General features: G+C 62.5%; 1 protein-coding gene across 1 annotated transcript; it reads right to left on the bottom strand.

Annotated features, from left to right (window-relative positions):
* Nucleotides 1-494: 494 nt before the first annotated feature.
* On the bottom strand, nt 495-27,552 carry TTYH2 (tweety family member 2). Its single transcript, XM_008156245.3, has 14 exons — nt 27,363-27,552; nt 22,729-22,886; nt 19,249-19,360; nt 13,680-13,900; nt 10,313-10,408; nt 9,736-9,808; nt 6,656-6,725; nt 6,120-6,175; nt 5,512-5,604; nt 5,192-5,284; nt 4,447-4,589; nt 3,640-3,825; nt 3,122-3,200; nt 495-1,679 (listed from the first exon to the last, which is right to left on the bottom strand). The coding sequence occupies exons 1-14, from the start codon at nt 27,489-27,491 to the stop codon at nt 1,599-1,601; spliced, it is 1,590 nt and encodes a 529-aa protein (XP_008154467.2). The 5' UTR covers nt 27,492-27,552; the 3' UTR covers nt 495-1,598.
* Nucleotides 27,553-27,925: the final 373 nt, after the last annotated feature.

Here is a 27,925-nt window from a genome sequence, read left to right as displayed (position 1 = left end):
GTGCCCACCCGGCCCCGCCAGGAGCCACCCAGTGTGGCCTACGTGTATTAGCAACAGCTCTCCGGGTGTCAGCGACGACACAGTGAGCAGCACGGGCCTGGCGTCGCCGTTTCCATCCGCACAGGACGGGGCCATCGGAGGCGTGTCTACGGTGCACGGCTCGTAGAGGTCAATGCCGTGAGTCCCGGCTGCCCCGTGGCCCCATTCTGTCCTGGGGGCCTGGCTGGGGCTGAGAACCACTCTGCTGTCCGTGTTTGATGCGAAGGTGGCTCTTCCAAAACGCAACTAGAGCCTTGTCCCAAGCCCTGCCACCCATGTCCCTGCGTTGGCGCGTGAGGCTGTGGGGGCCTCGGCTGGGCACTGCGAGTTGGCAGGACGTTGGCGGCACCCAAGACCCTAACCCTGGCTCCTCCGCGGGCAGAACCGTGGGCCGTTTTCTCCCGGTTAATAGTGCCTTCTCAGCTAGCAGGGAGCATGGGGACAGGGCTGGGCGGGGGGGGGGGGGGGGGGGTCGGTGATGGCAGGAAAGACGACACAGTTGTCCAGCTTTGCTGAAACCTTTACTGACAAACTTGCCTGAAGACAAAAGGGAGGGGAACGCTGGCCCGGGCGTTTGTCCTTCCTTCCCCCCTTAAAGGGCCATCAAACAGCAGCTTAGGACAGGAGGTCTCACTGATCTTTATTCTGTTTAAAAATCCCCCCATCTCCCCCCCTCCCCTAGGTCCTTAATGGCCTGGCAGTGTCAGCAAGACCGGAAAAGGAGTGGGATCCAAACCAGGGGTAAGGGAACGAGCCAGATCTACTGTAAAAACTGTGCCCTGAGGCTCAATTCTTTGGCTAATCCAAGCATTTAAAACGCTGGGGAAAGACGAGTTAGTCTCTTTCAAAGTGTCCGCGAATTCCTGAGACGGCCCCTGTCGGCCGTGAACGCACTCCCAGCATCGAGCTGGAATGGAGGTGAGGCGACCGAGGACTGCGGAAAGGCCGGGGATGGAGCAGACTGACACCCACATTCCCACCTGGTGTCACTGCGGAGCTGCCAGGCGTGAGGCAGCCGTCCTCCTAGGCGGGGGTCCCCAGCACCTTCCCTGTGGCCCGGGAAGAGGCCCCCAGGCCCCAGGAGACGGATTTGGACAGTCTCTGGTCTCACTGGGGACATCGCCTTCCTAAAAGCATCTCCTGATCAGCGCTCCCACCTCTGCCTGCAGGAAAACGCTCGCAGGAGGCACAGGGCTGGCAATGGGACCCTCGGGCCTGAGCCGGCCCCTCCTGGCTGCCATCCCCACCCGGCGAGGGCAGGATTAGGAGCGAGCGGATCCAGGCTCCCGGTGTAGGGGCAGCCGAGCAGCTGGGGGACATTTCTGGTGTGGAGAGGAGGCCAGCGGAGGGAGAGGCTGGTCCAGGTGGTGGGTCCAGGTGGTGGGCCCTCCGTCTGCCTGCGGCTTTGGTCAGGGTCCCAGCCAGGCCCAGGCGCCGTCCAGCCCTGCCATCCCGCAGGCGGTTCCCAGAGGCCTTTGGCTTCTATTGAAGACACGCAGCTTTCAGGCGAACGAATCACAAACCAAGCCGGACGGAGGCGGCAGGCGCCTCGGGGAGGGTTAGGCTGGAAACTCATTCCCGTAGTGCCGCAGGTGCTGGTCCCCGACAGACAGGTAGGTGGCCCGCATGCTGGGAGAGTACTGCGGGGGAGGGGGAGGAGGGGGGGGCGGGGGGGGGCGGGGAGGAGACAGCAGCACAGGGTCAGACATGTCACCAGCTAAACCGGACACTGTACTCGCGAAGGTGCCGGGGATTTCTGAGGGCGAGAGAGCCGGGCCAGCCAGCTGTGCGCTCCTGGGGCTCCTCGTGCCCTGGCAATGGTAGGCAGGGATGGGGGTGTCTCCCCGCAAAGTGACGGGGGTTTCTGAGCAGGTCTCAATTCTAGGGCGGACGGCTGATTCTGTCCTTGAGCCCCGCAAATAAGGCCGGTCCTTGACTGTCTAATGGCAGGGAGAGTGGCCCGGATCTTCCCAAGCAGAAAGTAACCCGAAAACCCTTTTTATCGGGCATCACAGGGCTTCGAGTGGCTCACTTCTCCCCGCAGCAGGCCTCCCCTAACTGTGCTCAGTGCTCAGGTGGATACTAGAGTCAATTTACAGTCCCGGGGCCACAGCAGCTGGTGGCGAGGACAAGGAACCCACGGGGCTTCCGGTTAGAGAGAAGCCGGGCGAGGTTTATAAGGCACCGACTCTGGGCTCGGCCGGTGTGGCTCAGAGGTTGAGCGTCGACCTACGAACCAGGAGGTCACGGTTTGATTCCGGTCAGGGCACATGCCTGGGTTGTGGGCTCGATCCCCCAGTAGGGGGCATGCAGGAGGCAGCCGATCAGTGATTCCCTCTCATCACTGATGTTTCTCTCTCCCTCTCCCTTCCTCTCTGAAATCAATAAAAATATACTTAAAAACATAAAGTAAAAGGAGCCGAGTCCGAACGCAGGCCTCCTCCCACCCCGTCCCCTGGCACCAGGGCCCGGACCCAGTGCTGTTTACCAAAAGACAGTGGGGAGGCGCTCTGGGCAAAACCCAGCAAGGAGGGGCCCCGGCCGGGAGAGTCAGATGGTGGGTCAGAGCAGATTCTCAACCACAGCACGAGGGACCCTGGGGCCGGTCCTTCTTTGAGGTGGGGCCGTGCTGGGCGCTGAGCAGCATCCCGGGTAGATGCCGGCGGCAACTACCCCCAGGGGTGACAACCGAAAATGCCAACAGACGTGGCCAGGTGTCCGCTGGGGGCCTCGTCGCCCAGGGCGAGACCCGCTGCTCTGAGGTCTGGCTCATGCCATCCGCTCTCCCCAGGACCTCTCCGGGCCCACAGGGCAGTGGGGCCGGCTCCTCCCTGCAGGCCCCTAAGTATCCAGGCACTTCCTGCAGCAGCGTCCCCGAGTGCCCCTGCAGGGGACACACTTCCTGATGACCGGGCTGGGCACCCCTGAGCATCCTGGTCTTAGGGCCAGGCCTACGCCACGGATCCCAGGTCCTGGGACGCCAGGGCTCCTAATTTACCTACTGGACGGGGCAGGTGCAGCCCTAACCCGACAGACACCGGGCCCGGAGCCCCCCGCACCCCTGCCGCGGGAGCCCGGTTACCGTGGGCGGAGGCGAGCCTCTCCGGATGAGCGGCGTGTTCTCGTAGCGGGGGTTCCCACCGAACAGCACAGCCTGGTTCCTGCAGGGCCGAGAGGAGAGCTCAGCGGGGAGGGTGCGGGGAAAGAGGGGGGGTCCCATGGGTGTGGCTATGGGAGGGAGCAGGTGGAAACGGACTATGGAGAGAGCGAGGGAGTGTGGGCAGGAAGATAAGTGTGGGGGGGCCCGGGGAAGAGGCCTCGGTGAGCGGCAGGGCCCAGGGGCAGCGTGGCCTGGAGAAATGCAGATTCTAGGCCCGAGACCCACCCGGCCGGCTCCGGGAGGCCTGGCACCTACAGTGGGCTCTTCCCTCCGCACACGTGGCTATGCAGGGGTCATGTGACTAACTGCTCCTGGGGGCCTCCCTGCCAGCACCCCATGGCTCCAGGGAGGGGATCACTTGGCCCCTTGGACCTGCAGACCTATCTCCCTGTGGGCGAGGCGGCCCAGGGGGGCCCAGGGGGCCCGGAGCCCTGCCGTACATGTACTCCGAGACCGGGGCGTTGGAGACGGTCTGGGCCGGCGGCTGCAGGCCGGGCTGGCTGTCCAGGCTGCTGCTGTAGCTGCAGAAGCTGGGAAGCCGCCCCCGCGAGGGCATGTAGGCGGCGATGCGCCGGGCCTGGGGGTTGAAGGGGTCGTCGTCATCGATGTCGTTATAGTCTCTGTCCCTAGAATGACAAAGGAGGCGGCCCGCCGTGAGGGGCGAGGGAGGCTCCGAGGCCGCGGGATCCCGGCCTGCTCCCCCATCTTTCCTCCCAGGACTCTCCCTCTGGCCACAGCTGTGCCCTTGACTTTCCTCTAAAACACGCTCCTCAGCCCTGACTCCCACGGATCCCTCAACCCTGATCCCAACTTCACAGCCACTGCCTCCAGGCAGCCCCCCATGCTGACCACGGAACCTCCTTAAGCTGCTTCCTCTCGTCTGACCTGCCATCTCTCCTCTGTCTACCTCCTCAATGATTCTGTAGGTGTCCGGGTAACAGTGCTACCATCTATGCTTCCTGGTATCCCGGGACACCCCTCCCAGCAGTGAAAACTCCCCTCATTTATGTCACACCGCAGAGTCCTGCGGAGGAAGAGAGGACCAGCAAGGGATGCCAGGTGGTGGTCTGATGCCGTCACCATCCTCAGACCCACTCCTGCCCCGGCTCCTGCGGAAACCCAGGAGCCTGCTGGGGGTGAGTGCCTGCGCCCTCCGCCGCTCTGGTCCGTCCCGGGTGGTCAGCTCTCGGCTCCGTCAGAGCAGAGCCTCCCCCTGCTCCCCCAGGAGGCCCCCTCCAGGCACCCACCTGGCTGTGAAGCGCTTCCAGGCCGGCGGCCCCGCGCGGATCATGGTGGAGAGGGCCAGGGCCGCCAGGAGGGAGAAGAGGCCCAGGTAGAGCAGGCCCTCGATGCCATCGTAGCAGACGCCGGCGAGGGCGTCCAGGTAGTCCTGCGGGAGAGGGACACGCAGCTGGACGGGAGTGGGCACGGCCTGGGGGCTGGGCTTGTCCCTGGAAGCCCCTCCCCCTCGGCCTGGACTGGCACGATGACCCTTTGCTCCCCGTCCACCCAGATGTGAAAGCTGTTGGCACAATCCCAGTGTGTTCCCTGCATCAGTGTCTGATGGTTCCCATTCCTGGAGCTGACCTTGCCCGTGAGCCTGGGATGTCCACTTGCAACCCGGGGAGATGGATGGGACGACCAGGTGGCCGGGAGTGTGGACAGTGGGGAGCGGCCGCCCTCACCGAGGTCAGGGTCCCCAGGATCCTAGAGGTGACCTGACCCAGTGCTGCCACCTCGCCCCCTGGTGCTTTCACCGAGTCTCCCTGTCGCAGCTGCTGGAGAGAACCAAGCAGCCAGCACCGCTTCCACCTTCCCGTTGCCCAGCTTCCTCGCCATCCCCAGGCCTGCAGGACACCCGGGCAATCCCTCTTCTAAGCCTCTCCTGGCTGCTCTGGGAAAATGTGGCCAGCGGGTGTGTGTGTGTGTGTGTGTGTGTGTGTGTGTGTGTGTGTCCCCACCCCCCGCACGCCCCCAGGGCCAGCCCGGCACCTTGTGCAGCCCTCGGCAATCCAACAAGGCCGTCAGCTGGTGGAGGCTGGACTCTGAGGAGTTTAGCAGGAGTTGGATGCTGAGCAGATCCTCCTGAAGACGGACAGATGGACAGACAGAGAGGCAGAGATTGAGTGGTGGGGGCGGGGATGTGGCTAAGACCACACACAGCAGTGGGTGCACAGAGGCCTCTAAAGCCAAAGGAGCCAGACTATGGGGGAGGGGAGGGGGGGGCCGGGAACCTCTCCCCAGCCTGGCTCCCTGAAGCCCTGGCCCAGGGCTCCCCCTCCTCGGCGTGGACACTGGGGAGACCGCCTCACCTCCGCCGTGGGGAACATGGGCACAGCAAAGTGCAGCAGTCCGGCCACCTGGATCTGCATGGCAGTCAGCGAGCGCTGGAAGACGGTCAGTGCCTGCCCCAGGAGAGACCCGGCCCCACTGTGAGGGTTCACGCCCCAGGGCCCCCCCCCCCCCCGCTGCGGAGGGCTGTTCCCCTGTAGCGCCCCTCCCCCGGCTGCCTCTGCACTCACACCCCTGACTATGGCCCTTCCCGCCTGCAGGAACCTTCCCCTCATCCCCAGGCTTCTTGGGAGCTGCGGGGTCCTCCTGCTTCTTGCTACTCTAAGTGTGGTCCTCGGACCAGCAGCGCTGGCCTGGCCTGGGAGAAATGCAGACTCTTGGACCCCACCCAGACCCACTTCACAGCATCTGCACGCCAACCACACCCTGGGTCTCGGGCATCATACACGCCGACGTGTGACCTGGAAGATGCTGACCGAGAGCACTGTCCCCTTCAGAGGACCACAGCGGAGCACAGGACACCCGGCCGCCTCCACCTGCCCGGTCAGTGCTGGGTCCGGGGGTCCGGGAGGGGGGCATGCTGACGCAGGGGACTGTGGGCAGGGTGAGGGCTGGGCGGGTGCGGTACCTGCTGGAAGGGGCTGCTGATGCTCTGATTGCAGTACAGGTAGTAACGGGTCACCTCTGCAAGGCAAAGACCAGGTCAGGCAGGAAAGGGACCAGGCCCTCGTCCATCCTCAGTGGCGGAGCCACCCCCAAGCTCCCCGAGGAGGCAGGTTCTGAGAAACGGCCCAGTCTGGCTGACCAGGCAGCTCGGCCGGTGTTGCTCAGTGGTTGAGCATCCATCTGTGAACCAGGAGGTCACAGTTTGATTCCTAGTCGGGGCACATGACGGGATCCCGGGCTCACTGTCGGTGGGGGGCATGCAGGAGGCAGCCGATCAATGATTCTCTCTCATCACTGATGTTTCTCTCTCTCCCTCCCTCTCCCTTCCTCTCTGAAATCAATAAAAATAAATAACAAAAAGAAACGACCCAGAGGTCTAGCTGGTGCTGGAAGTGCGGGGTTTGGGAGAGACTGGGACTACAGGGCTGAAACAGGTAAGTAGAGGCACAGTCTGGCTGACCAGGCAGCTCTGACCACGGAGGCCCAAAAGCTGGTTACCTGTGCTGAGCTGGCCCTCCGTAACGTTCAGGATGAAGGTGTCGGGAGCCGCGCAGAAGTCACTGGTGCCCTAAGCCAGGGAGAGACGGGAGGGGCGGGGCAAAGTCACGACTCTAGGGCCCTGGTAAGAGCCCTGTGCCCCCAGTCCCCAGCCACTGGACCCCTTCAGCTCAGTCCTGGGTGGCCAAGAACAGCCAGGAACCGGGCTCCCGGGTTTGAGTCCTGGCTCTGCCCTTCCTAGCTCTGTTGCAGGCGCCTTGCCTATAACGTTCCCTTTATGAACTAATGTCCATCAAGCCTCCCACGTCTCCGATGCCTCCTCTGGGATGGACGCTGGCGAGCCGGGGCCACGGGCGGCTGCAGGACGGGTGTTGGGCTATTTGCACCAGGGCCTCACTTGCTCATCCGTTTCATTGTTTGTCTTGCTGTTATCCAGTCCCACACCCTCCGGGGTGTCAATCTGGGAAGCCTTCCCTGGACTCTCTAAAGAACGATGTTGGTGCTGAATCCATCTTTGCGCTTTTGGGGGAAGGCCCTGCTCAGGAAGACTTGGGGGGCTGGGCAGAGCACGGGGCTGGGAGTCAGAGGACATGAGCTCCAGGCTCTGCCACTGATGACCCACCGCATGGCCTGGCTAGTGACCAGCAAGGCCCAGGAGCACCCCACCCTGTCACTGGAGGGGCAGAAGGAGGGGAGCCAGCCTGAGGGGGGTGGTGGGGAGAGAGTGAGGCCACCATCTTTGTCTGGGTCACCCCGGAGAAGTTTGAGATCCTAAGACGGGCAGGAGGCCCTGTCAGGAGCTCTGCCAGGAATGTGGCCTCCTCGTCCCCGCCTCCCCCCTCCGGCCAGGAGGACTCCCCCTTGTCTGTCCACCAGGACACGGGCCTGTGTGTGCACTGTCCACGCATTGGGGACGGGGACGGGGAGGGGAGAGAAAGGGGGCCGAGCACAGCTGGGGCAGGGGGAGAAGCCACCCAGTGCCCAGCTGGTGGCTGAGCCTGCAGGCAGCTCCCGACTCTGAAGGAGTCAGCCTGGGACCCTCCCATGACAACAACGGTGCTAACCAGTGGCAGCTGCTGTTCAGTGAGCATGTGTTATAGCCCCCCCCACACACACACACATGGATTAACCACCCATCTCATCCCACCAACAAACCATCCCCTAAGGCAAGGGCTATGATTCTCCCCATTTTACAGAGGAGAAGGCTGAGGCCTGAAGAACCGCAGTGACCTTCCCAGGGGCCCACTGCGGGGAAGGAGTGCCCAGATTCCCGGGGAGCTCCCCTCAAATCAGTGGTGCTGTGCAGCCAAACCTCCTAATGCCCCTCGCCTCCTTGGGGAGGTCCTTTTTGGGGGACAGAAAAGGCAGGGGGGCACAGTGTCAGTTCTCTGACCCCACAGCTCTAAAAATAACCCACAAACAAAAGCCAGGCCTCAGAGCGCAGGGCCAGGGAGGCCACACAAAAGCTGCCCCCAGTAGCCTTGGACGGCCTGCCTCCCCCTCCCGGCTCCTCCTCGCCCCGCTTCCGTTTGAAATGCAGCAGGATCTGCAGCAAGTCAAAGGCTCATTCACGGGCTCTGGCACCCGGGGGCCTGGCTACACCCGTCAGGTAAATGGCCTTTCTCTCGGCGGCCCTGCATTCCAGAGAGCCCGGCCGGGAGACTGTAAATCACCGCTGGGTTCCTTGGATGCTGCAGCCGGGGGAGAAGGAGCCAGGAGGAGGCTGCCTCCCATAGGGCAGCTTCAGGGGGCAGCTGGCTGCTGCTGCACCCGGGGGCAGAGGCTGCCCGGGGGCAGGAGGAGGCCCCAGCATCGCCCAGCACGTGTGAGCTTCCCCGTGCTCACACTTGTCCCAGGAGAGGCCGTGGGCCAGGCAGCGGTGCGTGTTGCCCTGGCCAGCAGCCACTCCCCTGACTACGCACAGCCCTCCCGCCCCCCGATGGTGTCAGGATGCCTTTGAGCATGACGTGCGCCCTCTGACCTGCCCTTCCCTGTATCTGAAGGGGCCCCCCACCTTGGGACACATGCTCACGCCCGTCCAGTTCTGGGGGAACAAAGCCGAACAGGAGCTGCCCGCCTCCTCTCCCTTCCGGCCGGCTCTGCCAAAAGCTGCCGTGAGCCCAACAGCACTGGGGCCGTTCATTCTCTGGGTCCTGTGAGCGAACGCCCAGCCCCTGAGGTCCCTGGGCTTACGTCTGGGTAGAGGGCTCCCAGCAGGAGCCCATTCTTTTCGCTCCAGGTAGCTGGGGCCCTTGAATCAGCTAGGGGCTCCCTGAAACCCCCTGGTAAATCCTGGGCCCCCCGCCACACACACAGCAGGCACCTCCGCTGCACCCCCATTCACATGGGGGTGCAGATATGCCTGCCGGTCTTTCTCCTGCCACTTAGTGAAGAACAGACATGGCACCCGGCACCACTGGCTGCCACAGAGCCAGACAACAGCGGATGAACAAATGAAGGAACGAAGGAATGAAGGACTCACGGCACGCAGCTTAACTCCGACGCCAGGTCTACTGAAGCCCGAGCATCTACATAGGAAGCTCCCCACCCTGTGTTTTTATGTTTTAGTTTCTAACATTTTTGAGGCGCCGCATCCACACACGTGCATCGCTGTGTGTCAGACCGGGTGGGAGGGAAGGGGGCGGAGGCAAGCTCAATGCCACGTCCCAGGGCCCGAGGGCCAGACCCCACCCGTCCGTCCCGGTCACTTCTTCCAGCCCAGAGAGCCGTCACCTCGTCACCCCCGCACGTCCTTACAAGCAGGAAGCCGGTGGCTAGGCCCGGGCCAGGTGGGGGCAAAGGACAGGCTTCAGCTGTCTTATTATCTCGGCTAAACGCCTCATGGTCTTGGGGAAGCCTCTTCCTCTCCCTGGGCCTGTGTCCCCCTCTGAAGCGTGAGGGGGGGGCTGGTGCGGGAGACCTCAGGCCCTTCAGCCTGGAGATTCTGGGGTTCAAGCTTAGGGACAGAGACTGGAAGCGGACCTGCCCTGGGGGATCCGGGCGGGACACACTGATGTACCACCCACCTCAGCTGGTCCTGGTCAGACCTCCCCACTCCCCGCCTCCTCACCCCCACTCACCACGGCTGCAGCGGCGTCGGCGGCCAGGGACGTCCAGCTGAGGATCACGGCCAGCAGCCCACAGCACAGCAGCCTGGGAGAGAGGCACAGCGGTGGGGTCCAGGCGAAGGCTGGCAGGCAGGGGACCCCCTGACGGCTGTCACCCCACCAACCTCAGCGCCCTTCCGCTTGGCATGAACTTGCCCTCCCTGAGCCCTGAGTCTTGGTCCCGGCCCTGACATCGGCCCTGCTGACTGCCGGGACAGGGAGAAGGGCCCAACCCTGGACATAGGTCGCTGTGCCGGAGACAGCGGAGGGGGTGCTGGCTAGGGAGGGGGTGCTGGTGGGAGGCTAATGCCTGGGCAGGCCCAGGAGGGGGACACAGAGAGGAAAGGCCAGCCCTTGCTTGGGGTCCAGATAACGAGGTGGTGGCTGCTGCCCCCTCCTGGCTGGGCACTGAGCAGGGGAGGAGGCAGCTGCAGGCTGTTGTTCCCACCACCTCCTTGCCTGACCGGGTCCCCTTCTCTCTGCCGGTGGCCCCGCCACCCCACCTGCTTGCCCAGATCTTTGTCCCAGGCCCGCAGGCCGGGCTACTCACAAGGCCAGGAGGCACCTGGAGCGCTTGGCCAGTCCCACGCAGGCGAAGAGGCAGATGGCCAAGTCCAGGATGAAGAGCAGGAGGTAGGAAAGCCACCTGAGGGGGCGGGGGGGAGGGTGCGAGGGACGGTCAGGGGGAGCAGGGCACAACTCCCCACTCGGGGGCCTGACCAGCAGCCCCAGGCCCACTGACCCTTCATTGTACCACTGCCCCGGGGTCGGGATGGGGCCCAGGAGGGCCTTCTCCTAGTGCCCGCAAGGGAAGCTTCCTGCTCATATTTTTTTCTCGATGCCAGAGCCAAATAAATTCAGTTTGACCCCTCCTCTCCAGCGCTGGGTTCCTGCTTCACTGCTACCCCAAGAGGGTGAGAGGGCTGGCGTGCGGGTAGGAAGTGGGACGGAGCCGGGAGAAAGGGACAAAAGGGTTCCGAGGGGGAGGGAGCTCGCTGGAGGCCTGGCAGCCAAGTGTGGCTCTTTCTGCCTTTGTGAATGGAGGCCCCCAAAGCGCCTGATGGAAACACCCCCTGCGTGGAGTGGGGCAGACCTTTGGTGTCTGTGGTGCCCAGACGTGGAGGTGGGGGCTCTGGGGAGATTGCAGGGCCCACCCTCCCCTGGGACGAGGCCATCAAGGAGCCAGCTTTCTCAGAATCAGAGCCAGAAGGACCCGGGGACCATCTGGTGTTAGGATCCCCATTCACAGATTGGGAAACTGAGGCCGGCAGCAGGGGAGCCTGGCCCAGGAGTTCCCCAACTCTCCAGCCTTCCTACAAGAGACAAGGCCATGTCTGGATGGGGTGGCTCAGTGGTTGAGCATCGACTCATGAACCAGGAGGTCATGGTTCGATTCCCGGTCAGGGCACATGCCGGGATGCAGGCTCGATCCCCAGTAGGGGACATGCAGGAGGCAGCTGATCAATGCTTCCCTCACCATTGATGTTTCTATTTCTTTCTCTCTTCTCCCTCTCTCTTCTTCTCTCACAAATCAACACACACACACACACATATCTATCTGTGTATATATATATATATATATATATATATATATAGAGAGAGAGAGAGAGAGAGAGAGAGAGGGGGGGGGAGAGAGAGAGAGAGAGAGAGAGACAAGGCCAGCCACCAGGCCCCTCTCAAAGTCCTGGTTTCATGTTTCAAACCAAAGGTTTCTCGTGGCTTCTCTCCCCATCAGCAGGAAATCAAGTTCGGACTGCTTCTAGCTCCCTCTCCAGGACCGAGCTCAACCCCTCATTCTGCAGCCACGCTCATGCCGCAGGCGGTTCCTGGAAACAGCGCTGCGAGGCGGATGCATTTCCCCAGAGGAGCTGGGGGATGACCTGGGTTTGTATTTCTAACGGAAAACGTGGCTCGTGGCTCTCCACGAAGCTGCCAGCCCTGACTCCCATGGCCCCGCCCACATCCGGCCTCTGCTGGTTCACTCCTGGGCTCACTCCGTCACAAGGTCGTCTGTGCAGGCTTGTCATGCCTCCAATGCTTAGGCAGGCCTGCAGGAAGTGCTAAGAAATGTCTGCTGAGCTGGATGGCCATGCTCTATACCCGTGGTCGGCAAACGGCGGCTCGCGAGCCACATGCGGCTCTTTGGCCCCTTGAGTGTGGCTCTTCCACAAAATACCACGACCTGGGCGAGTCTATTTTGAAGAAGTGGCGTTAGAAGAAGTTTAAGTTTAAAAAATGTGGCTCTCAAAAGAAATTTCAATCGTTGTCCTGTTGACATTTGGCTCTGTTGACTAATGAGTTTGCCGACCACTGCTCTACACCATCCGGAAAGCAGAGATGGGGAGGCTGTCTGGAGGGGCCGGTTAGCCAAGAATAGACAGAGTGCGCCCAGAGTCGCTCGGGTGAGAGAAGGAGCGAGCAAACAGTGGAAGATAAGGACCAGGGACAGGTCATCCTCAGGGCTCAGGAGCTGCAGGCGCTAACCTTGGAGGAGACCTCTGCTGCCCAGATCTGAACAAGGGGTGGGAGTTGGGGACGGGAGTTCTAGGGGTGCCTGTCAATCACCCAGATTGAAATAGCTTCTGGGCAGTTGGCACCACCCTCCTCTCCCACTTTTAATAAAACTACCTTAAAAAGGAGCTCCTTTAGGTACGCCCTCTGCTAGGTCCTCTCAGAGAAAGCAGGGGCACCATGGATGGCTGCGCCCGACCTCCCCTGACCCCGCATGACAAAAAGACTGCGGAGGCTCAGGCAATGAATGTCTCTCACGGCCCAGGACTAATCAGAGGCCACTGTTTGGGGTCACGGGTCACAGCCAGTCCTCAGAGTTGGCCGTCTCTTTCTGTCACCAGGGAGAAAGGCGCTGTTGCACACGATCACCCATCTGGGGCAGGGACTGGACGGCTGCAGGGGGAGGTTGGGGGGGGGGGGTGGTTGGGCGCTACCTGGAGCCAAGACCTCATGTGTTGCCTCTCAGCAGGACCCTACCCCTGGGGCGGCGAGAGCCCAGGGCAGGGAGGTCTCTGGCTCCGGGGGTGGGGCTTCCCCATAAAGGGGAAATGAATCCAGAAAGCCAGAGTAAGTTGTGCAACGCTGGGCTAAAGGCAGTGACCTTTGCAAATGGCTTGAAAAGGAACCAATGAATTGGGGGTGGGGGGTGGGGGAGGGGGTTCAAAGAGCTGACACCTCTTGGTCGGGATTCATTTATCTGCTCCGCCCTCGAGCCTCCTCGGTGCCAGGCCTGGGTGCAGTGACTTCATGAGTGGGTGCCGCCTTCAGCCGGGAGACACCCAGCCAGACGGCTGCCGCCCTCCCCGGCTCTCCCAGAGGGACCTTCACTAGACCCTTCGGCTGACCAGCGAGTGCCCAGCGTCTTCCCTTGGGACGGGGTCTGAGGAGTGGGGAGGCAGGACAGACATCATCGGGCCCCCAAAGAACAGGTGACATAGGGATGAGTTTGCACCGAGTATAGCAAGGGGGGGGGTGGTGTCCCCCAGCCCCCATCACTCCAGCCGGGGGCACCTCTGGGCTTGCTAAGACATTGCCGTCAGGGGAGGCTCCGTGCAGGCAAAGAGACCCCCATGTCCCTGGCCGCCTGCCCCACACACCGTGGCAGGTGAGGGAACTGTCAACCACTTGCACTTGACCCAGCAGCAGCCGGGGAGCATGCTGGTCCCGGGAGCCCCATGCTGGGTGCGGGAGGTCCACGCTGGGGTCCTGGCTTAGCACCGCCCCTCACGGGCCTCGCGCCTGCCTGTCTCAGGAGGCTGGTCTAAGGCCCAGCACTCGCCCTCATGTCCTCTCACTTCAGCTAATGGCTTAGGAAGACCTCGGGGCACCTCCCTGCAGGGCCCAGGACGCAGGCTCGGGTGAAGGAAGCCAGTGTAGCCCCCGCTCTGCCCCCGCGGGCCCCTCACCTGTAGTACTCCACGTAGCCGGTCTGGTCGGCCAGCCGGGTCAGCTGGGCTGTGACCTCCGTCCACACGGGCACCCCTGACAGCTGCTCGATGACGCTGGCGGCCCTCTGCTGCACCAACGTCAGGACCTGGAGGTAATCGCTCCGGGCGGCGAAGATCTCACCGAGCCGGGCCAGGTGCCGCGCCAGGTCCACCTCCATCTTCTGGGTGGTTCCGGACACCTGGGGAGGGGCTGGGGTGGGAATCTGGCCCGGGGGCGGGAGGAAGCCAGAGGGTGTAGCTCTGGACCCCGACTCCGGAGAAGTGCTGCGAGGAGCGGAGGTCGGCGCTTGGGCTCAAGTGAGCGCACCTCGCACGCACGCCCACCCCAGCCCTGCAGGGCTCCAGAGGCTGCTGCTCAGACGGAGGACAGAGGCTCCCATTACCCACCCAGCCCTCTGGCCCCGCCCTCCAGGGGACAGGCCCCGACCCGGCCTGACCAGGACCTGGCCCCGCGATCCAGCACCTCACTCTAAAGAGAGACCCAGGCGGGGAAACACGCGGATCCCCCTGTTGCTTCCTTGTGATTCTCCTAAAACTCTCAACACGTTGGATTACGAATTCTCTCTTAGGGCGAGGAATCATCTGTCTGAGCCCAGAGTTCCTGTTGCCGCCGCCGCCTGACCGTTCGTCCCGCAACAGGATGGAAAGGCCTCGTGCGCGAGAGACGCCCGTAGCCCAGCCAGCGGCAGCTGCCAGCTCGCGTGAAGGCAGACAAGGCAGCTTTGCACGAACAGAGAGACCCCATCCTGCCCCCTGGACACCTGGCGGGAGGAAACCCACGCCTTCTCTGTCTGCACGTCTGTCCCGCAGGCGGATGGACAGGCTCCAGTCCCCCGGCTGAGCCTCAAGAACCCGGAGTTGAGCAGACCCTGAAGGAAGCAACTTGCTATTCGAAGGTCGAGAGGGAGGGGCGATGGCAGGGACTGTCTGTGGCTTGACGATAAGGAACTCAGACCTAGGGTCCCCGTGGGACCCAGGGACCCAGCCCCGAGGCCAGCGCATCCCTCCCTCCCTGCGGGCCTGCTCGGGCCGGCGTGCTGGCCGTGAGGGGAGGCAGAGCGGGGCTGTTCTGAGATTGTCACACTAACCCGACCAGCACGACCGGCTGGGAGGGGGAGCGTGTGAAGCCCAGGCCGGGAAGGAAGATAAAGATGACCCAGGAGAAGGGGCAGGCGCTTCCCACAGCCGGAGCTCAGCAGGAGGCAGATGACCGCCTGATTGGGGGGGCGGCCTTCACATCTGCACCGCTCTGTGCTCTGCGAGGTCCTGGTTCCAGAAGGAGAAAGGCCCTCTTTGTTTTGTTTTGTGTTTCATTGTTCTCGGCGGCTTGTTTGGTTCCCAGCTAGTGCCCGGCTCTCACAGGCTGGCTGAGGAGGGGGCGGGGCTGGCTGAGGAGGGGGCGGGGCTGGCTGAGGAGTGGGCGGGGCGGAGTGCAGAGATGCCCACCCCTTAGGGCCTCGGCGGCTTTTGGCCTCACTTGGGGCGAAAACCACGTGGAAGTAAACCCAGCAACTAAACGTCACCCCGAAAAACTGTCCTTTTTAATTCAATAAGATGGACGCACACGTGGTCGCAGGCACAAACCGTGAACTCCGTGGCATTTTCACGTTCCTGTTATAAACGTGACAGCCCAGGGCTGTGAACATGATCTGTCAACTTCAGCTGTGAGGCCACTTCCCCTCCACAGCGCCACGTTTTCAACTGCTCTATTTTCTTAAATCCCTCCTCGAAAAGACAGACGCCAGGACCTAGCTGCCTCTCTTTCCTCTTGTCTTCTCGAAGGAAACAGAACAACGCAAAAATAAAGACCCCAGCGCCGGCCTGCTGCAGCACCCCTTCTCCACGCCACCCCAGGCCTTAGAGGTTCCAGACAGCTCCCAGCAGGGAGGCAGAGGGGGGGATGCTCCAGAACTGAATAGCTCCCCGCACCGAGGGGCAGAGGCAGCTCAGCGCCCCAGGCTGGGGTGAGGATACAGGCCAGTTAGCAGGTGGTGGAAGCTGTGGTCCCATAGGATATAGGATGGAGCTGTGTTCCCATAGGGTATAGGATGGAGCTGCGGTCCCATAGGATATAGGATGGAGCTGTGGTCCCATAGGGTATAGGATGGAGCCGTGGTCCCATAGGGTATAGGATGGAGCCGTGTTCCCATAGGATATAGGATGGAGCTGTGGTCCCATAGGGTATAGGATGGAGCTGCGGTCCCATAGGATATAGGATGGAGCTGTGTTCCCATAGGGTATAGGATGGAGCTGCGGTCCCATAGGATATAGGATGGAGCTGTGTTCCCATAGGGTATAGGATGGAGCTGTGGTCCCATAGGATATAGGATGGAGCTGTGGTCCCATAGGATATAGGATGGAGCTGTGGTCCCATAGGGTATAGGATGGAGCTGTGGTCCCATAGAATGGAGCTGTGGTCCCATAGAATGGAGCTGTGGTCCCATAGGATATAGGATGGAGCTGTGGTCCCATAGGATACAGGATGGAGCTGTGGTCCCATAGGGTATAGGATGGAGCCGTGGTCCCATAGGGTATAGGATGGAGCCGTGGTCCCATAGGGTATAGGATGGAGCCGTGTTCCCATAGGATATAGGATGGAGCTGTGGTCCCATAGGGTATAGGATGGAGCTGCGGTCCCATAGGATATAGGATGGAGCTGTGGTCCCATAGGATATAGGATGGAGCTGCGGTCCCATAGGATATAGGATGGAGCTGCGGTCCCATAGGATATAGGATGGAGCTGTGGTCCCATAGGATATAGGATGGAGCTGTGGTCCCATAGGGTATAGGATGGAGCTGTGGTCCCATAGGGTATAGGATGGAGCTGTGGTCCCATAGGATATAGGATGCAGCAGCAGCAGCAGGGTGAGCAGCTGGGAACTCATTAGAAGCACAAATTCTCAGCCCCACCCAGACCTACAGAATCAGACACGGGGGGGGCCAGCACTCCAGGCCATCAAGCTCCCCAGGGGATTCTGGGCAACCTCGGGGAGGGAGGCAGCTTCTCTCAGAGGTTTTCTGGAAGGGCAGAACCTAGGAGTCAGAGGGGGGGAGCCTCACTCGGCAGGCTCAAGGGGAGGAGCCCCATCTCAGATCCTCGGAGGGGAGGGTGAGGACCAGACACCTGGGTTCTAGTTCTTGCTCTGAAAGTGCCAGCTTCCAACCTGGGACAGGAATGCGGCCTCCTGGCCCAGGGCCCCCCCCCCCCCTCCCCACCCGGGGCTGCCCACAGGCTGCTGCAGCCCAGGTGAGAGGAGGAGGAAGCACCCTGGCCCCGACAGGCCTCAGGGAGGTAGAGTCCAAGGCCCTTACTTCCAGCTGAGCCTCTGAGGGTGAGGGGTGGGCCTGGTCCCTGGGTAACTGGAGCCCAGGCCCCCTCATTGGGGCACAGATGGGGGCACTGGATCCAGAGGAAGGACCCACTGGCACTCCCAAATGACCCTGGATGACCCTCACATCAGAGCGTTAGCTGATCCAGAACCCGCTAGGCCAGCCGGAGCCTTGAGCCTCGGCCCCTCCCACCTCCCTCCCGCCTCCCTCCCGCCGAGGCACCCGTGTGGGGCTCGGGCCCAGGAAAGGGAGCCCGGGAGGGTCCACCTGGCTCTGGCTCTGTTCTGAGTCACCTGACCTGTTCCTCAAGTCCCCGTCCCCCCCAATTCAAGCCTCCTCGCCCCTTGAAGGTGATTACAGTAATACGCATAATCACATCAGTTACAATAATGGCACTCATTGTCTATCCTCGGCACCCCAATTTGGAGGGCGCTTCGGAGATTACCAGGCCTTTCACGGACAGCACCTCACCACCTGTCTGACGTGTGGCCTTCACCCCTTGGACCTGGGAGCCCTCCGAGACCTGCTGCCTCCCCCGGAGCCCTTGGGCCCGGGCGTGTTGGGGGCTTCCCCCTCCCCCAAGGCCCAAACCAGCCCTGCAGGCCCGGAGCCTGGCCCCAGGAGAGCTCTGGTCACGCAGAGGCAGGAGGGGTTGTCCTCAGGATGGAAGCAGCTCCGCTGGCTGGGCCACAAAGCCCGGGGTTCCTGTCCTCACGGTTCAGGACGAGGACAGAATTCAAGCGTCCCCATGGGGACGGCTCTGGGTCCTTCTCCTTTCCTCCAGCCCCGGAGACAAGGCCATTCCTTGTCACCATCAGCTAGTGAAGGTCCCGGCGCTGGGCCTTCCCTGGCCGGGGGTTCTCCTTTCGGGGCTGGGTTCCTCCTCCAGGGTCCTGATGCTGGGGTGTGGAGGGGGGGGCGGGGGGAGAGGGAGAACCCAGAGGCAGAGACATGGGACCACCAGGCAGAGGTCAGCTCCCTGCAGCCGGGTTGTGCCCAGGCCTCCAGCCAGTGCTTCTCGCTCACCCCAGAGCTGCCCAAACCAGTGTCAGAGCTCAGTCCCCGGGGATAGGGCCCCGTGGGCACAGGTGTGCACGGACAGGCCCTGCAGGAGAGCTGGGTCCTGGGGACCCTCAGCTCCCCAGGAAGTTCTCTGAGGCCAGAGCCATGGCCCCTGCCATGCTGGGCACTGAAGAGCAGCTCTGCTGTCTCCTTAAGGCGAGGCCTGGAAGGGCTGAGGGATGAAGGCTGTAGAGGAGCTTCAGGGAGAAGGAGGGCATGGGGGTGAGTCCTCCTCAGCATCCTCTTGCGGGAGCGCCGGGACAATGGCCCAGGCTGCGGTTGGGGCCGCCTTTCCTGGCGAGGCTCTGACACGAGCAGGCCACCCGGGAGGTCACCCTCTGCTGGGCCGGAGGGGTCGGGAACGGCGTGACGTCCGAGGACTGGTTTCCCTGAGAACTGCCCCGGAGCCTGCCTCCTCGGGCACGGGGCTGCCGGGGGGCGGCCTGAAAGATCAGCCCATGTGACCTGGCCCTGCCAGTGAAGGGGGCACACTTGGGGGCCAAGGTCTACATTTGAGAAACCCGGACTCCCCCTCCCCCCCTCCTGTCGCTGTCTCTCAGGCCCAAGGCTCAGCAGAGCAGCTCCTTCGTCCCCTAAAAGTCCGACATCTCTGCCCACCCAGCACGTCCTTCACCCTGAGGCCCCGGCCGCACCCACGGCGCTCAGGAGCCAGAGCCGAGGGCACCTTGCGGGCTCCGGGCAGTCTCACCCGCCCCGGGCGTGCCTTCCATGGCTGACTTGCTTTTGAAGAGTTTTCCCCTTGACACCTCCTGGACCCATGATACTCTACATGTGAACATCGGAGCACCGTGGGGCTCATTTTCCAAGTGCAGGGTCTCCCCGGGCCAGGGGGAGGGAGTCCTGCTCTCCTGAAGATGAATGGGATCCGGCTCCACCCTGTCCCCGCGCCCCACAGCCTTTCTCCTTTGGTCCTCACTTCCCTGGCACCCCACCCGCCCGGGAAGCAGCAATTGCCTGTTCGTTCCTGGCAGGACCAACTGCAGCCCCAAATGGAGTCCAACACCCCCTCCTCCCCGGGAGCCGAGCGGGCGGGATCTGACTGGGCCCTTGTTCTGACCACACTGACCTCACCCGCTGTGCCCGGCCCGGCCCGGCCCGCTGCCCAGAGCCTTACCAGCGCATCGATCCCGGAGAAGGTGTGGTTTGCGTTTTCCAAGGAGTAGATCAGCTGGTACACCCCATCGTTGGTCTCGCTGTTTCCATAGAAACCAACGCCCACCGCGGCACTGTGGGCAAGACCCCAAATGAAGTTAGAGGTGGCACCAGAGAACTTGTTTAATGTGCTATTTTAGAGTAGTTTAGGCTCACAGCAAAACTGAATGGAAAGTTCAGCGTTACACATATACCTCCTGCCTCCCCTCCCAGATTCCCCTACTGTCTACAGCCCCCACCAGAGTGGAACATTGGTTATAACTACATGGACATATTGTATCACCCAAAGTCCATGTGTGCATTAGGTTCCCTCTCGGTGTGGAACATGCTACGGGTTTGGACAAGCATATAATGACACGCGTCCTCCATTAAGTACCACACAGAGCATGTTCCTTGCCCTAGAAATCCTCTGTCCAATCTATCCATCCCCACCCCCAGCCCCTGGCATCCCCTGGTATTTCCCTGTCTCCACAGTTTTGCCTTTCCCAGAATGTCATGTGGTGGGAACCACACAGCACGTGGCCTCTTCGGATCGGCTTCCTTCTCTCACTAGCACGCACTCCCATTCCTCCAGCTTGTCATGGCTGGATGGCTCATTTCTTTTTAAATATATTTTTATTGATTTCAGAGAGGAAGGGAGAGGGAGATAGAAACATCAATGATGAGAATCATGGATTGGCTGCCTCCTGGACACCCCACACTGGGGATCGAGCCTGCAACCCAGGCACGTGTCCTGACGGGGGAATGGAACCGTGGCCTCCTGGTTCACAGGTCGACGCTCCACCACTGAGCCACGCCGGCCAGGTGGCTAATTTCCTATTGGCGCTGAGAACTATTCCATGGTCTGGATGGACCACAGCTTATCTAGCCATTGCCCACGGAAGGAAGTCTTGGTTGCTTCCAGGTCTGATGTTATGAACAGAGCTGGTCTCTCCAGGGAGAGAAGGTGGGTTTTTGACTTTAGCTGAGGCGCTCTCTCCGGGGTGGCTTCAGGGCCAGCCTGTCCCCGGCCTGGCTGCCTCGCTCCACAGCTCAGGGCAGCGAGGCAGCAGGAAACCCTCCTGCTCTGGCCCCGTGACTCCAGCTGAAGAAAGTCCCTTCTTACCCTGAGCCGGAGCCCACCTCCTTGAATCAGGCCCCCGCTGGCTCCCGGGTGTCCTCTAGGTCCCCCCGAATAAGCCTCCAATTCTGCAGACACCCCGTCGGACACCTAAGGTCAGACACGGGTCCTGCAGACCCTTGTCGACATTCTTACTGTCTTCTAGGCTCCACGCTAACTGGTCAGTGTTGCCCCTAAACATGGCCTGAGTGAGGTGCCCAGGCTGTCCATCCAGCTCTGAGCACGGGCGGGGGCAGGCAGGGGGGACGCTGATGTCCTGAGATCCCCTCTCCCCACCGCCGACCCGGTGCTCACAAGCCCCGGATTTCTCCACAGGATCTGCCCTGAAGCCCCGTCCCCCCTCCCCTCCCTTCCGCAGCGTTGAATGGGTGTTTGTTTGGTTTTAACCAATAGTAGAGCTTTGCCTCTATCTCTGTGAAACTTCATCGGGTGGGATTTAGTCCAGCATTCCAGGCGGAACAAATCAGCTCAGATCCCGCCTCTGTCACCCACGGCGTGTTTCTCACCCACACCCCAGGGGGCCATGAGCGGCCTCATTAAGCAACCTCCGGAGTGTTCATTCAAAACAGTGATCCCGGGGGTGGGGGTGACGAATGCACACATGCATACGTGTGTGTGCTGATTCTTCTCTCTTTAAACATGACAGGAGCTAGGACGGGATCCTGGGAGACTGTGACAGGAACCTTCCAGGTGCCTTGACCCCAGCTCAGTGTTCCCATTAACAGGGCAGGTCAGGCCCTGGCTGGTGTGGCTCAGTGGATAGAGCGTTGGCCTGGGGACTGAAGGGTCCCAGGTTCAATTCCGGACAAGGGCACATGCCTGGGTTGTGGGCTCCCAGTGGGGGGCGTGCAGGAGGCAGCCAGTCAATGATTCTCTCTCATCACTGATGTTTCTATCTTTCTCTCCTTCACCTTTCCTCTCTGAAATCAATAAAAAATGTTAAAAAAAAAAAAAGTGCAGGTCCGGGTGCCCGCCCTGCGCCCATGTGTCAGAGTGGGCTGGGCTGGGCCCTCCCGGGTACAGTGCCGTCTTTCTCACCACTGGCTCCCTCCTTCCCGGCACAAATACCGTGTAGACCACGCTAAGCGCACTGCACACTCCTGTGTAGTTTCCCTTCAAAGGCAGGTGATTATTACTTAGGAGATCTGACCCTCCGGAGTCATTTTCACTGTTCCATGGGGTTCTTCTGTCCTTTGTCGTGTTTTTAAAAAGTCAGGGCCCCCTGTGCGTCAGCACTTCCTTTGTCTGTCTGTCTGTCTGTCTCACATCCCGCCTCTCTCGCTCTCGTCCATGGGCTCAGTCCCATTTTCCGACGCCAAGGTCACTTTGAAGGCGCTCCTCTCTGCAGGGACCCCCAGGTGTCTGCAAACTCCAGACCCGGGCTTGGACTCTGCTTTCCGTGGAGGACTTGGGCCCTGGCTGCCTGTCTCCCCAGCCCAGGTCCCGCCCACGTGCTCGGCGCTGCGTCACCCCTGCGTCCTGCAGTTGAACGTGCCCTAACAGGTGAGCCTCCTGGGGTGAGAACCCACATCCTCGCTCCCAGGCTCACAGGGTCCCGTGGGCGTCCCCTCCTGCCGGAATCACTCCGCTGTGGGTTCTTGGATGCAGCGGACACCAGGCACTTGGGGACTCTACCCCTTGAGGGCGGCCACCCGGGAGGTCTCAGGGTGGCCCTGAGGCTTTGGGAAGAACCTCTGGGGATTGAAAACAAGAGTAACACAACCAGCCCCACAGGGGAGCACGCAGACACAGCCGGGGCAGCACGGCTCCGGCCCGAAGTCAGACACCCTCACTTCTGCATCCCAAAGAAGAGTCTTTGGGGTGCTAAGAGCTACTGATCCCGTGAGAAGATGGATTGATCTGGGCCGGAGTCAGACTTCCTCTAACCTCAGATTCAAGGCAGCGGCTGGGAGGGGACAGGGACTCAGAGCAGATGCCCTCTGCTCGCATGTGCCACCCAACACACTGCTGGGCAGGCTCGCAGCCGGGCAGGGGACATAGCACAGCAGAGGCCCCATCCCCTCTCCAGGCCTCCGATTCCCGCTGCCCGGCAAGAAAAGGGACAAAGCCCACCCCAGGGGCAGGCTCTCCATGAGGTACCCAGAGCTCCGTCAGGAGGACGTGGCCAGAAAGCTGATGCACCCACCGCTTGGGGTTTGTTGGGGGGCTGATGGTGGAGGGTGAGGAAGGGGTGTCACAGTCATGGGCTAACCACGGGCAAGACGCGGTGGGCAGGCCCACTTTCCGTCCACCGTGCCCCCTCGCGCTCTTGCACGCTGACCCCGAGCCGCCCCCGTGGGGCCGGCGCGGAGGGACACTCACCAGCAGACCAGCCCGGCCACCACGGCCGACCAGGTGACGCAGCAGGACCGGCGCGGCTTGGCCTGTCCGCAGCAGCACGCGCACACCAGGTAAGCCGCGAGGAAGAGGAGGTTCAGGCCCAGGCAGACGGCGGCCACCAGCCCCAGGAACAGCAGCGACTGCAGAGGGAGAGGCATGGAGTCAGCGCTGGCCCTACTGGGGGTCTGGGGAGAGCCCTGCGCTCAGGCCTGGGGCGCCCACAGGGCTGTGGGTGTCGGAACCAGGCCCAGCAGTGCGTCTGCAGACACGGGTGCTGGGGGGTCAGGGAGGACCAGCTGAGGGGGAGGTGTGGGACGGGGGCGGCTGCAGGCCAGCTCCAGGTGTGTGGCTGACACGCCTGGATGGACATGGATGAGGCCCCGCCCGAGGAGACGCTCAGAACCCCACAGGGCAGGAGGCATCTGCTGGCAGGGAGGGCTGAGGGTGCCAAGTGACTGAGGGAGACAGGCAAGGACAGGGACCCCTCAGGAGCTCAGTGGGACCGGGGCCAGGCCCAGGAAGGGATGTCCTGGCGGATCTGCTTCCTCCGAGCCTTGTCCTAGGTGTGGGGTCCATCCAGAGAAGCCAGAAGCCAGCACTGTGCTAGGGGAGGGGAGATGTCGGGATGGACCCCCTGGGGTCCCTCTCACCGCGTCCTGAACGGGACAGCGACCCCACGTGCCAATGGTGGCAGCAAAACCCAGAATTCTGACAGGGTAGGAGGTGCTGACTCAGGCCCAGCGAGGACCTCAGGTCCCGTAAAGGGAGCGGCTGTCTGCCAGGAGGCCCGTGCCCACTCCATGCCCTCCGATCTCTTGATGCAGCCAGATGGGCGCCAGATGGCACCAGGATTGGTGGCCGCCAGCCAGCGCTGGACCTGGCTGTCAGTCAGGATCCTGAGGGGACAGCCTCACCCAGCTTCCCACGTGCCCCCGAGTGGGTCCTGGCCCAGAACCCCCAGCGCTCCAGTTTGGGCTGTCGGGGCGGGAGCCTGTTTCGGGGACCCCGTGCTGATGGCGGCAATCAGCAGGGTGGGGGAGATGCTGGGACCCTTCAGGTCCCAGGGGGAGATAATTCTGAAAATCAGAGGCTGGGGCTGCAGGCCTGGGCCCGGGGCCTCTCTGAGCTGGGAATCTGGCCTCAATGAGGTCACAGATAATGCCGTCAGCCCAGGGTAGGAGGGCGGGGTGGGGGTGGGGGAGGGCCGGAAGGCCTGGCTCGGAAGCCCAAACTCAGAGGGTGGGCATTGTTAGTGGTTTACTGCTGGGCTGGGAGAGAAGGAGGTGGGAAGGGAAGAGGAAGGTGGGGGAGGAGGAGGAGGGAAGTGGAGGGCTAACCAGCAGGACTGCTCCCACAGCCACCTCCCCACCTCCGTGTCCCCGCCGCCCTCTCACAGGGGATGATAGTCGAGGGGATAATAGTCGTGCTTCTGAGCAGCACAGCAGGTCCCCATGTGCAGGGGTGAGGGAGGATGGAGCAGGTCCCCGTGTGCAGGGGTGAGGGAGGATGGAGCAGGTCCCCGTGTGCAGGGGTGAGGGAGGATGGAGCAGGTCCCCGTGTGCAGGGGTGAGGGAGGATGGAAGAGGGAGAAAACGGCCGGAGGGAGCCAGGAGCTCAGCTCACACACCGTCCTGCTCTGACAGCCTGGACAGGACAATTTCCCATGTCACCTGCCCCCCCAGTGCCCTGCAGCCACCACCTCCCATCCCACCCCAACGTCTTGCCCACAGCCCCTCGGTCCCAGCCTCTCCTCATTGAAGTGACTTTGGTTTTGAGAAACCCAGAGCAGAGATCCAGGCCCCAAGCTGGGGGCAGCAGTGACCCACTTGCATTCTGGGAAGCCTGAGGCTAGGACTGGACCCCAAGGGGCTTCTGCACTCAGTGGGGGCGGGGGAACCCCTTTACCCGAAGACCACAGAAGACAGAGTGAGCCAGCCTAGCGGGGAGGCCGGGCAGCTGGAGCCCACAGGCTGGGAAGGGTTAAGCACCCCCAGCCTGCCCTCCCACCCTCTCGTGGTGGGGTTTGTGGGGGTGTAGCGTGATTGTCCGATGACCATGACTCAACGTTTAGGCTGGATGAATGGTGCTTCCTCATCCCAACCTTGGCTCGCCCCAACCCTTCCCGGGGGCTCCCTGCCTGTCCGCTCCCCCTGAGACCTGCCCCCACGTCGAAGAGGGGGTTAGTGAGGTGAGCCTGTAATTCGGGATCTAGCCCCCACACTGTCCCCTCCCTGGCCTGAGCACATACTTCGGCACCCTCTGAGGAGTCTATAAACAGAAGCACCCCAGGTTAAGACATGAAAGTACATGCCGAAACACAAAAATATCTCTGCTGCTTCATGCATGCCCCGAATATACAGTTACAAGCACCGCTGCCTCTTCACGCGTGTCCCGAAGGGCGGGTCTACGATGCCGCAGAGGGGACAGGAAGCGCACGCGGCGCTCACACGGTGACTGCAGCAACAGCGAGCACTGCACGGCGCCGTGGGGCTTGTTCAGACATCGGTATATGTCAAGTACATTAGCTCACCAGTGTCTGGGGTCCTATGTGCTGTGGGACCCTCTATGTACTAAGCATGTTGCATGGGACATCTGGCCTAACATGTGCAGGTGAGACAAGCGAGGCTCAGAGAGGTACAGACACCTGCCATGGTCACACAGTAAGCGATAGAACTGGGATGCCGACCCAGACCGCGTCACGGCTGCCCTGGTCACCCCGCCACCCCAGCCTGGCAGGGGGCTTGTTTCGGATCAAGTTTGCTGAGCGCCCAGATGACTGGCGGCAGAAGGTGCCCAATCCAGGGTGCTACCGCCTGCTGCCTGGCTCTGGCGGTGACGGCCTCTCAGGAGAAAGTGGACCTCTGGGAGAGACGGGGGTCAGACGACAGGAGAACTTACCAAATAGGACCCTCCTTCAGTAACAGCCAGAGCCACTCCCACCCTGGCCTGGCTCATCCACCTCATCTCCCACTCAGTGTCCTCAGGAGGCCTGACGGGGCCAAGGAGCATGGGGGTGGGGCCGTGGGGCCGGCTGCCAGGAGCAGTGGCCCAGGGGAAGGGGATGCCCTCTGGAGTCACTTGACACCCAGCACAGTGTGCCAGGTCCAAACCCCGGGAGGGGAGGGGCAGGGCTGTGAGTGGGTCCTTCTGGCTCAGATGCCACCTCTCCGTGGGACTAAGGGGGGTGGGGCAGGCTCAGGCCGTGCTAGCCGGGGCTGCTGGACACACAGGTGCTGTGCCTGGGATCGCCCACCATCCCGCCCCGGGAGGAGAAAGCTGTGGTTGGAGAGCCCAGGGGCAGGATCTGGGACGCAGGGTTTGGGACACATACACAGCCCGGCACAGCTGTCTCTGAAATCATATCCGCCTCTCCGGCACTCAGGGGGACTGGATCCCCCAGGGCTGCCCCGGGCAGAGGCATTCTCAGGGACTCTGACTTCCCCGGGCGGGGCTCTCGGACAGGGAGGGGCACGTGCAGATTAGGAGGGGAGGGAGCCAGGCAGGGAGGGTCCTGATTCTCCCGGGTTCTGGAAGGAGGGGGAGGGTGGGGGAGCCACAGGGGTTATTAAGACTCCCAGTCCACTGCCCGGTGGGGATCCCCATTCCCAGGCCGGCAGGAGAAGGGCCTGGCGGGCAGGAGGCGGACAGCCGGCTCCAGGCTCAGCGTCCTGCAGGCCTGCCGGGCCCCACACCGGATACGGTGCCCGTGAACCTGACTGCAGGCAGAGCGCGCGGGGGTCAAAGTCCCGAAATGGGCCCATAGCTCTGAACAAACGGGCCCCGCCAGGGCTGCAGCCCGATCTGTGACCCGGCAGAGAACTGACTTGGCCCAGGCCAGACCTGGGAAGGTGGGGGAGCTTCTGTAGCTCAGCCTGGGCGAGGAAGTCTGGGGGGTACCCCTCCCCCTGTGGGGTACAGAGACCGCAGGGCGAAGGGCCAGCACAACAGAGAAATGGCAGAAGTGCAAGGAGAAGGGAGGTGGCCGGCTAAGACCCCGAAAACCCAGGGCATGGAAGGCTGTTTGTACGGGAGGCTGACGCTGGGGAGATGGGGCCGACCCCGGACCACCGTCCTTCCCCCGAACACCCACGCGCCAGTGGGGACCCCCGCCCCCGCCCCCAGCCCTGCAGCCTCCCAGGAAGGCCCAGGAAGAGGTGTGCCCGCCGCTCCCACCCTGCGGGCAGGGGCTGGGAGGAGGGGTGCTGCGGGCCCCACTTGGGAGACTCCAGTTAGTTTCAGCCCAAACTTCTCCCAGGTCGCCCAGCCCCGGAAAGAGAGCGCTTTTCTCGAAGCCCCAGAAGGAAAACTCCGGGAGTCCCTCGCTGGCGCGGAGGAGGTCCCCGGGTTCCGGCACAAAGGTCCCCACCCCGCCCCTCGCGGCCCTCCCGCTCCGCGCTCAGCTCCACCCCCGCAGGCAGCCTCCGCTCCCCTCCTCCCCTTCCCACCACCGACTGAACTCCAATTCCCAGTTGTCCCGGCCCACGAGGTTCCCAGGCGGGAGCGCCGAGGCGAGGGTCCCCGGGGAAAGGGGGAGAGGGGGGAGGGGGCGGTCTGGGAGGCTGGCAGAGAGTGGGAGGCTGGGGGGGCGGCCCGGGTCCGGGGCGGCGCAGACTCACCTCCTGGTAATCCTCATCGCGGGGGTTGAAGGTGCTGTTCACCCACTGCAGGCGCAGGCTGAGGTGCGGGACCCTGTGCAGCCACACCACCCACCAGGGCGCGAGGTACTCCACGCGTGCGGCCGGCATGGCCCAGCCGGAGAGCCCGCTCGCTCTGCCGCCGCTGCAGCCCGCCGCCACCCGGCCCGGGACGCGCGCCCGCCCCAGGCCCCGCCCCGCCTCCGGCCCCGCCCCGGCCCCGGCCCCCCCGGCCCCGCCCACATCCCTGCCCCGCCCCAGCCTCGGCCCCGCCCTCTGGGCGTCCACTTTTCTGCAGGGCGTCCTGCCCAAGAATCCTTTTGGGATCTGGGATCTGTCCTGGCCTAGGAGAAAAAGGTGGAAGAAGTGAAAACAGCCCCAAAACGCTCCTAAATCTGTTTCTTTTTTTTTTAAATACATTTTATTGATTTTTTCACAGAGAGGAAGAGAGAGTCAGAAACATCGATGAGAGGGAAACATCAATCAGCTGCCTCCTGCACACCCCCCACTGGGGATGTGCCCACAACCAAGGTACATGCCCTTGA

The sequence above is a fragment of the Eptesicus fuscus genome, chromosome 20 (assembly GCF_027574615.1).
Source record: "Eptesicus fuscus isolate TK198812 chromosome 20, DD_ASM_mEF_20220401, whole genome shotgun sequence".
Lineage (NCBI taxonomy): Eukaryota > Metazoa > Chordata > Mammalia > Chiroptera > Vespertilionidae > Eptesicus > Eptesicus fuscus.
Note: the sequence above shows the minus strand (reverse complement) of the source record. Positions and strands in the feature narration are given on the sequence as shown.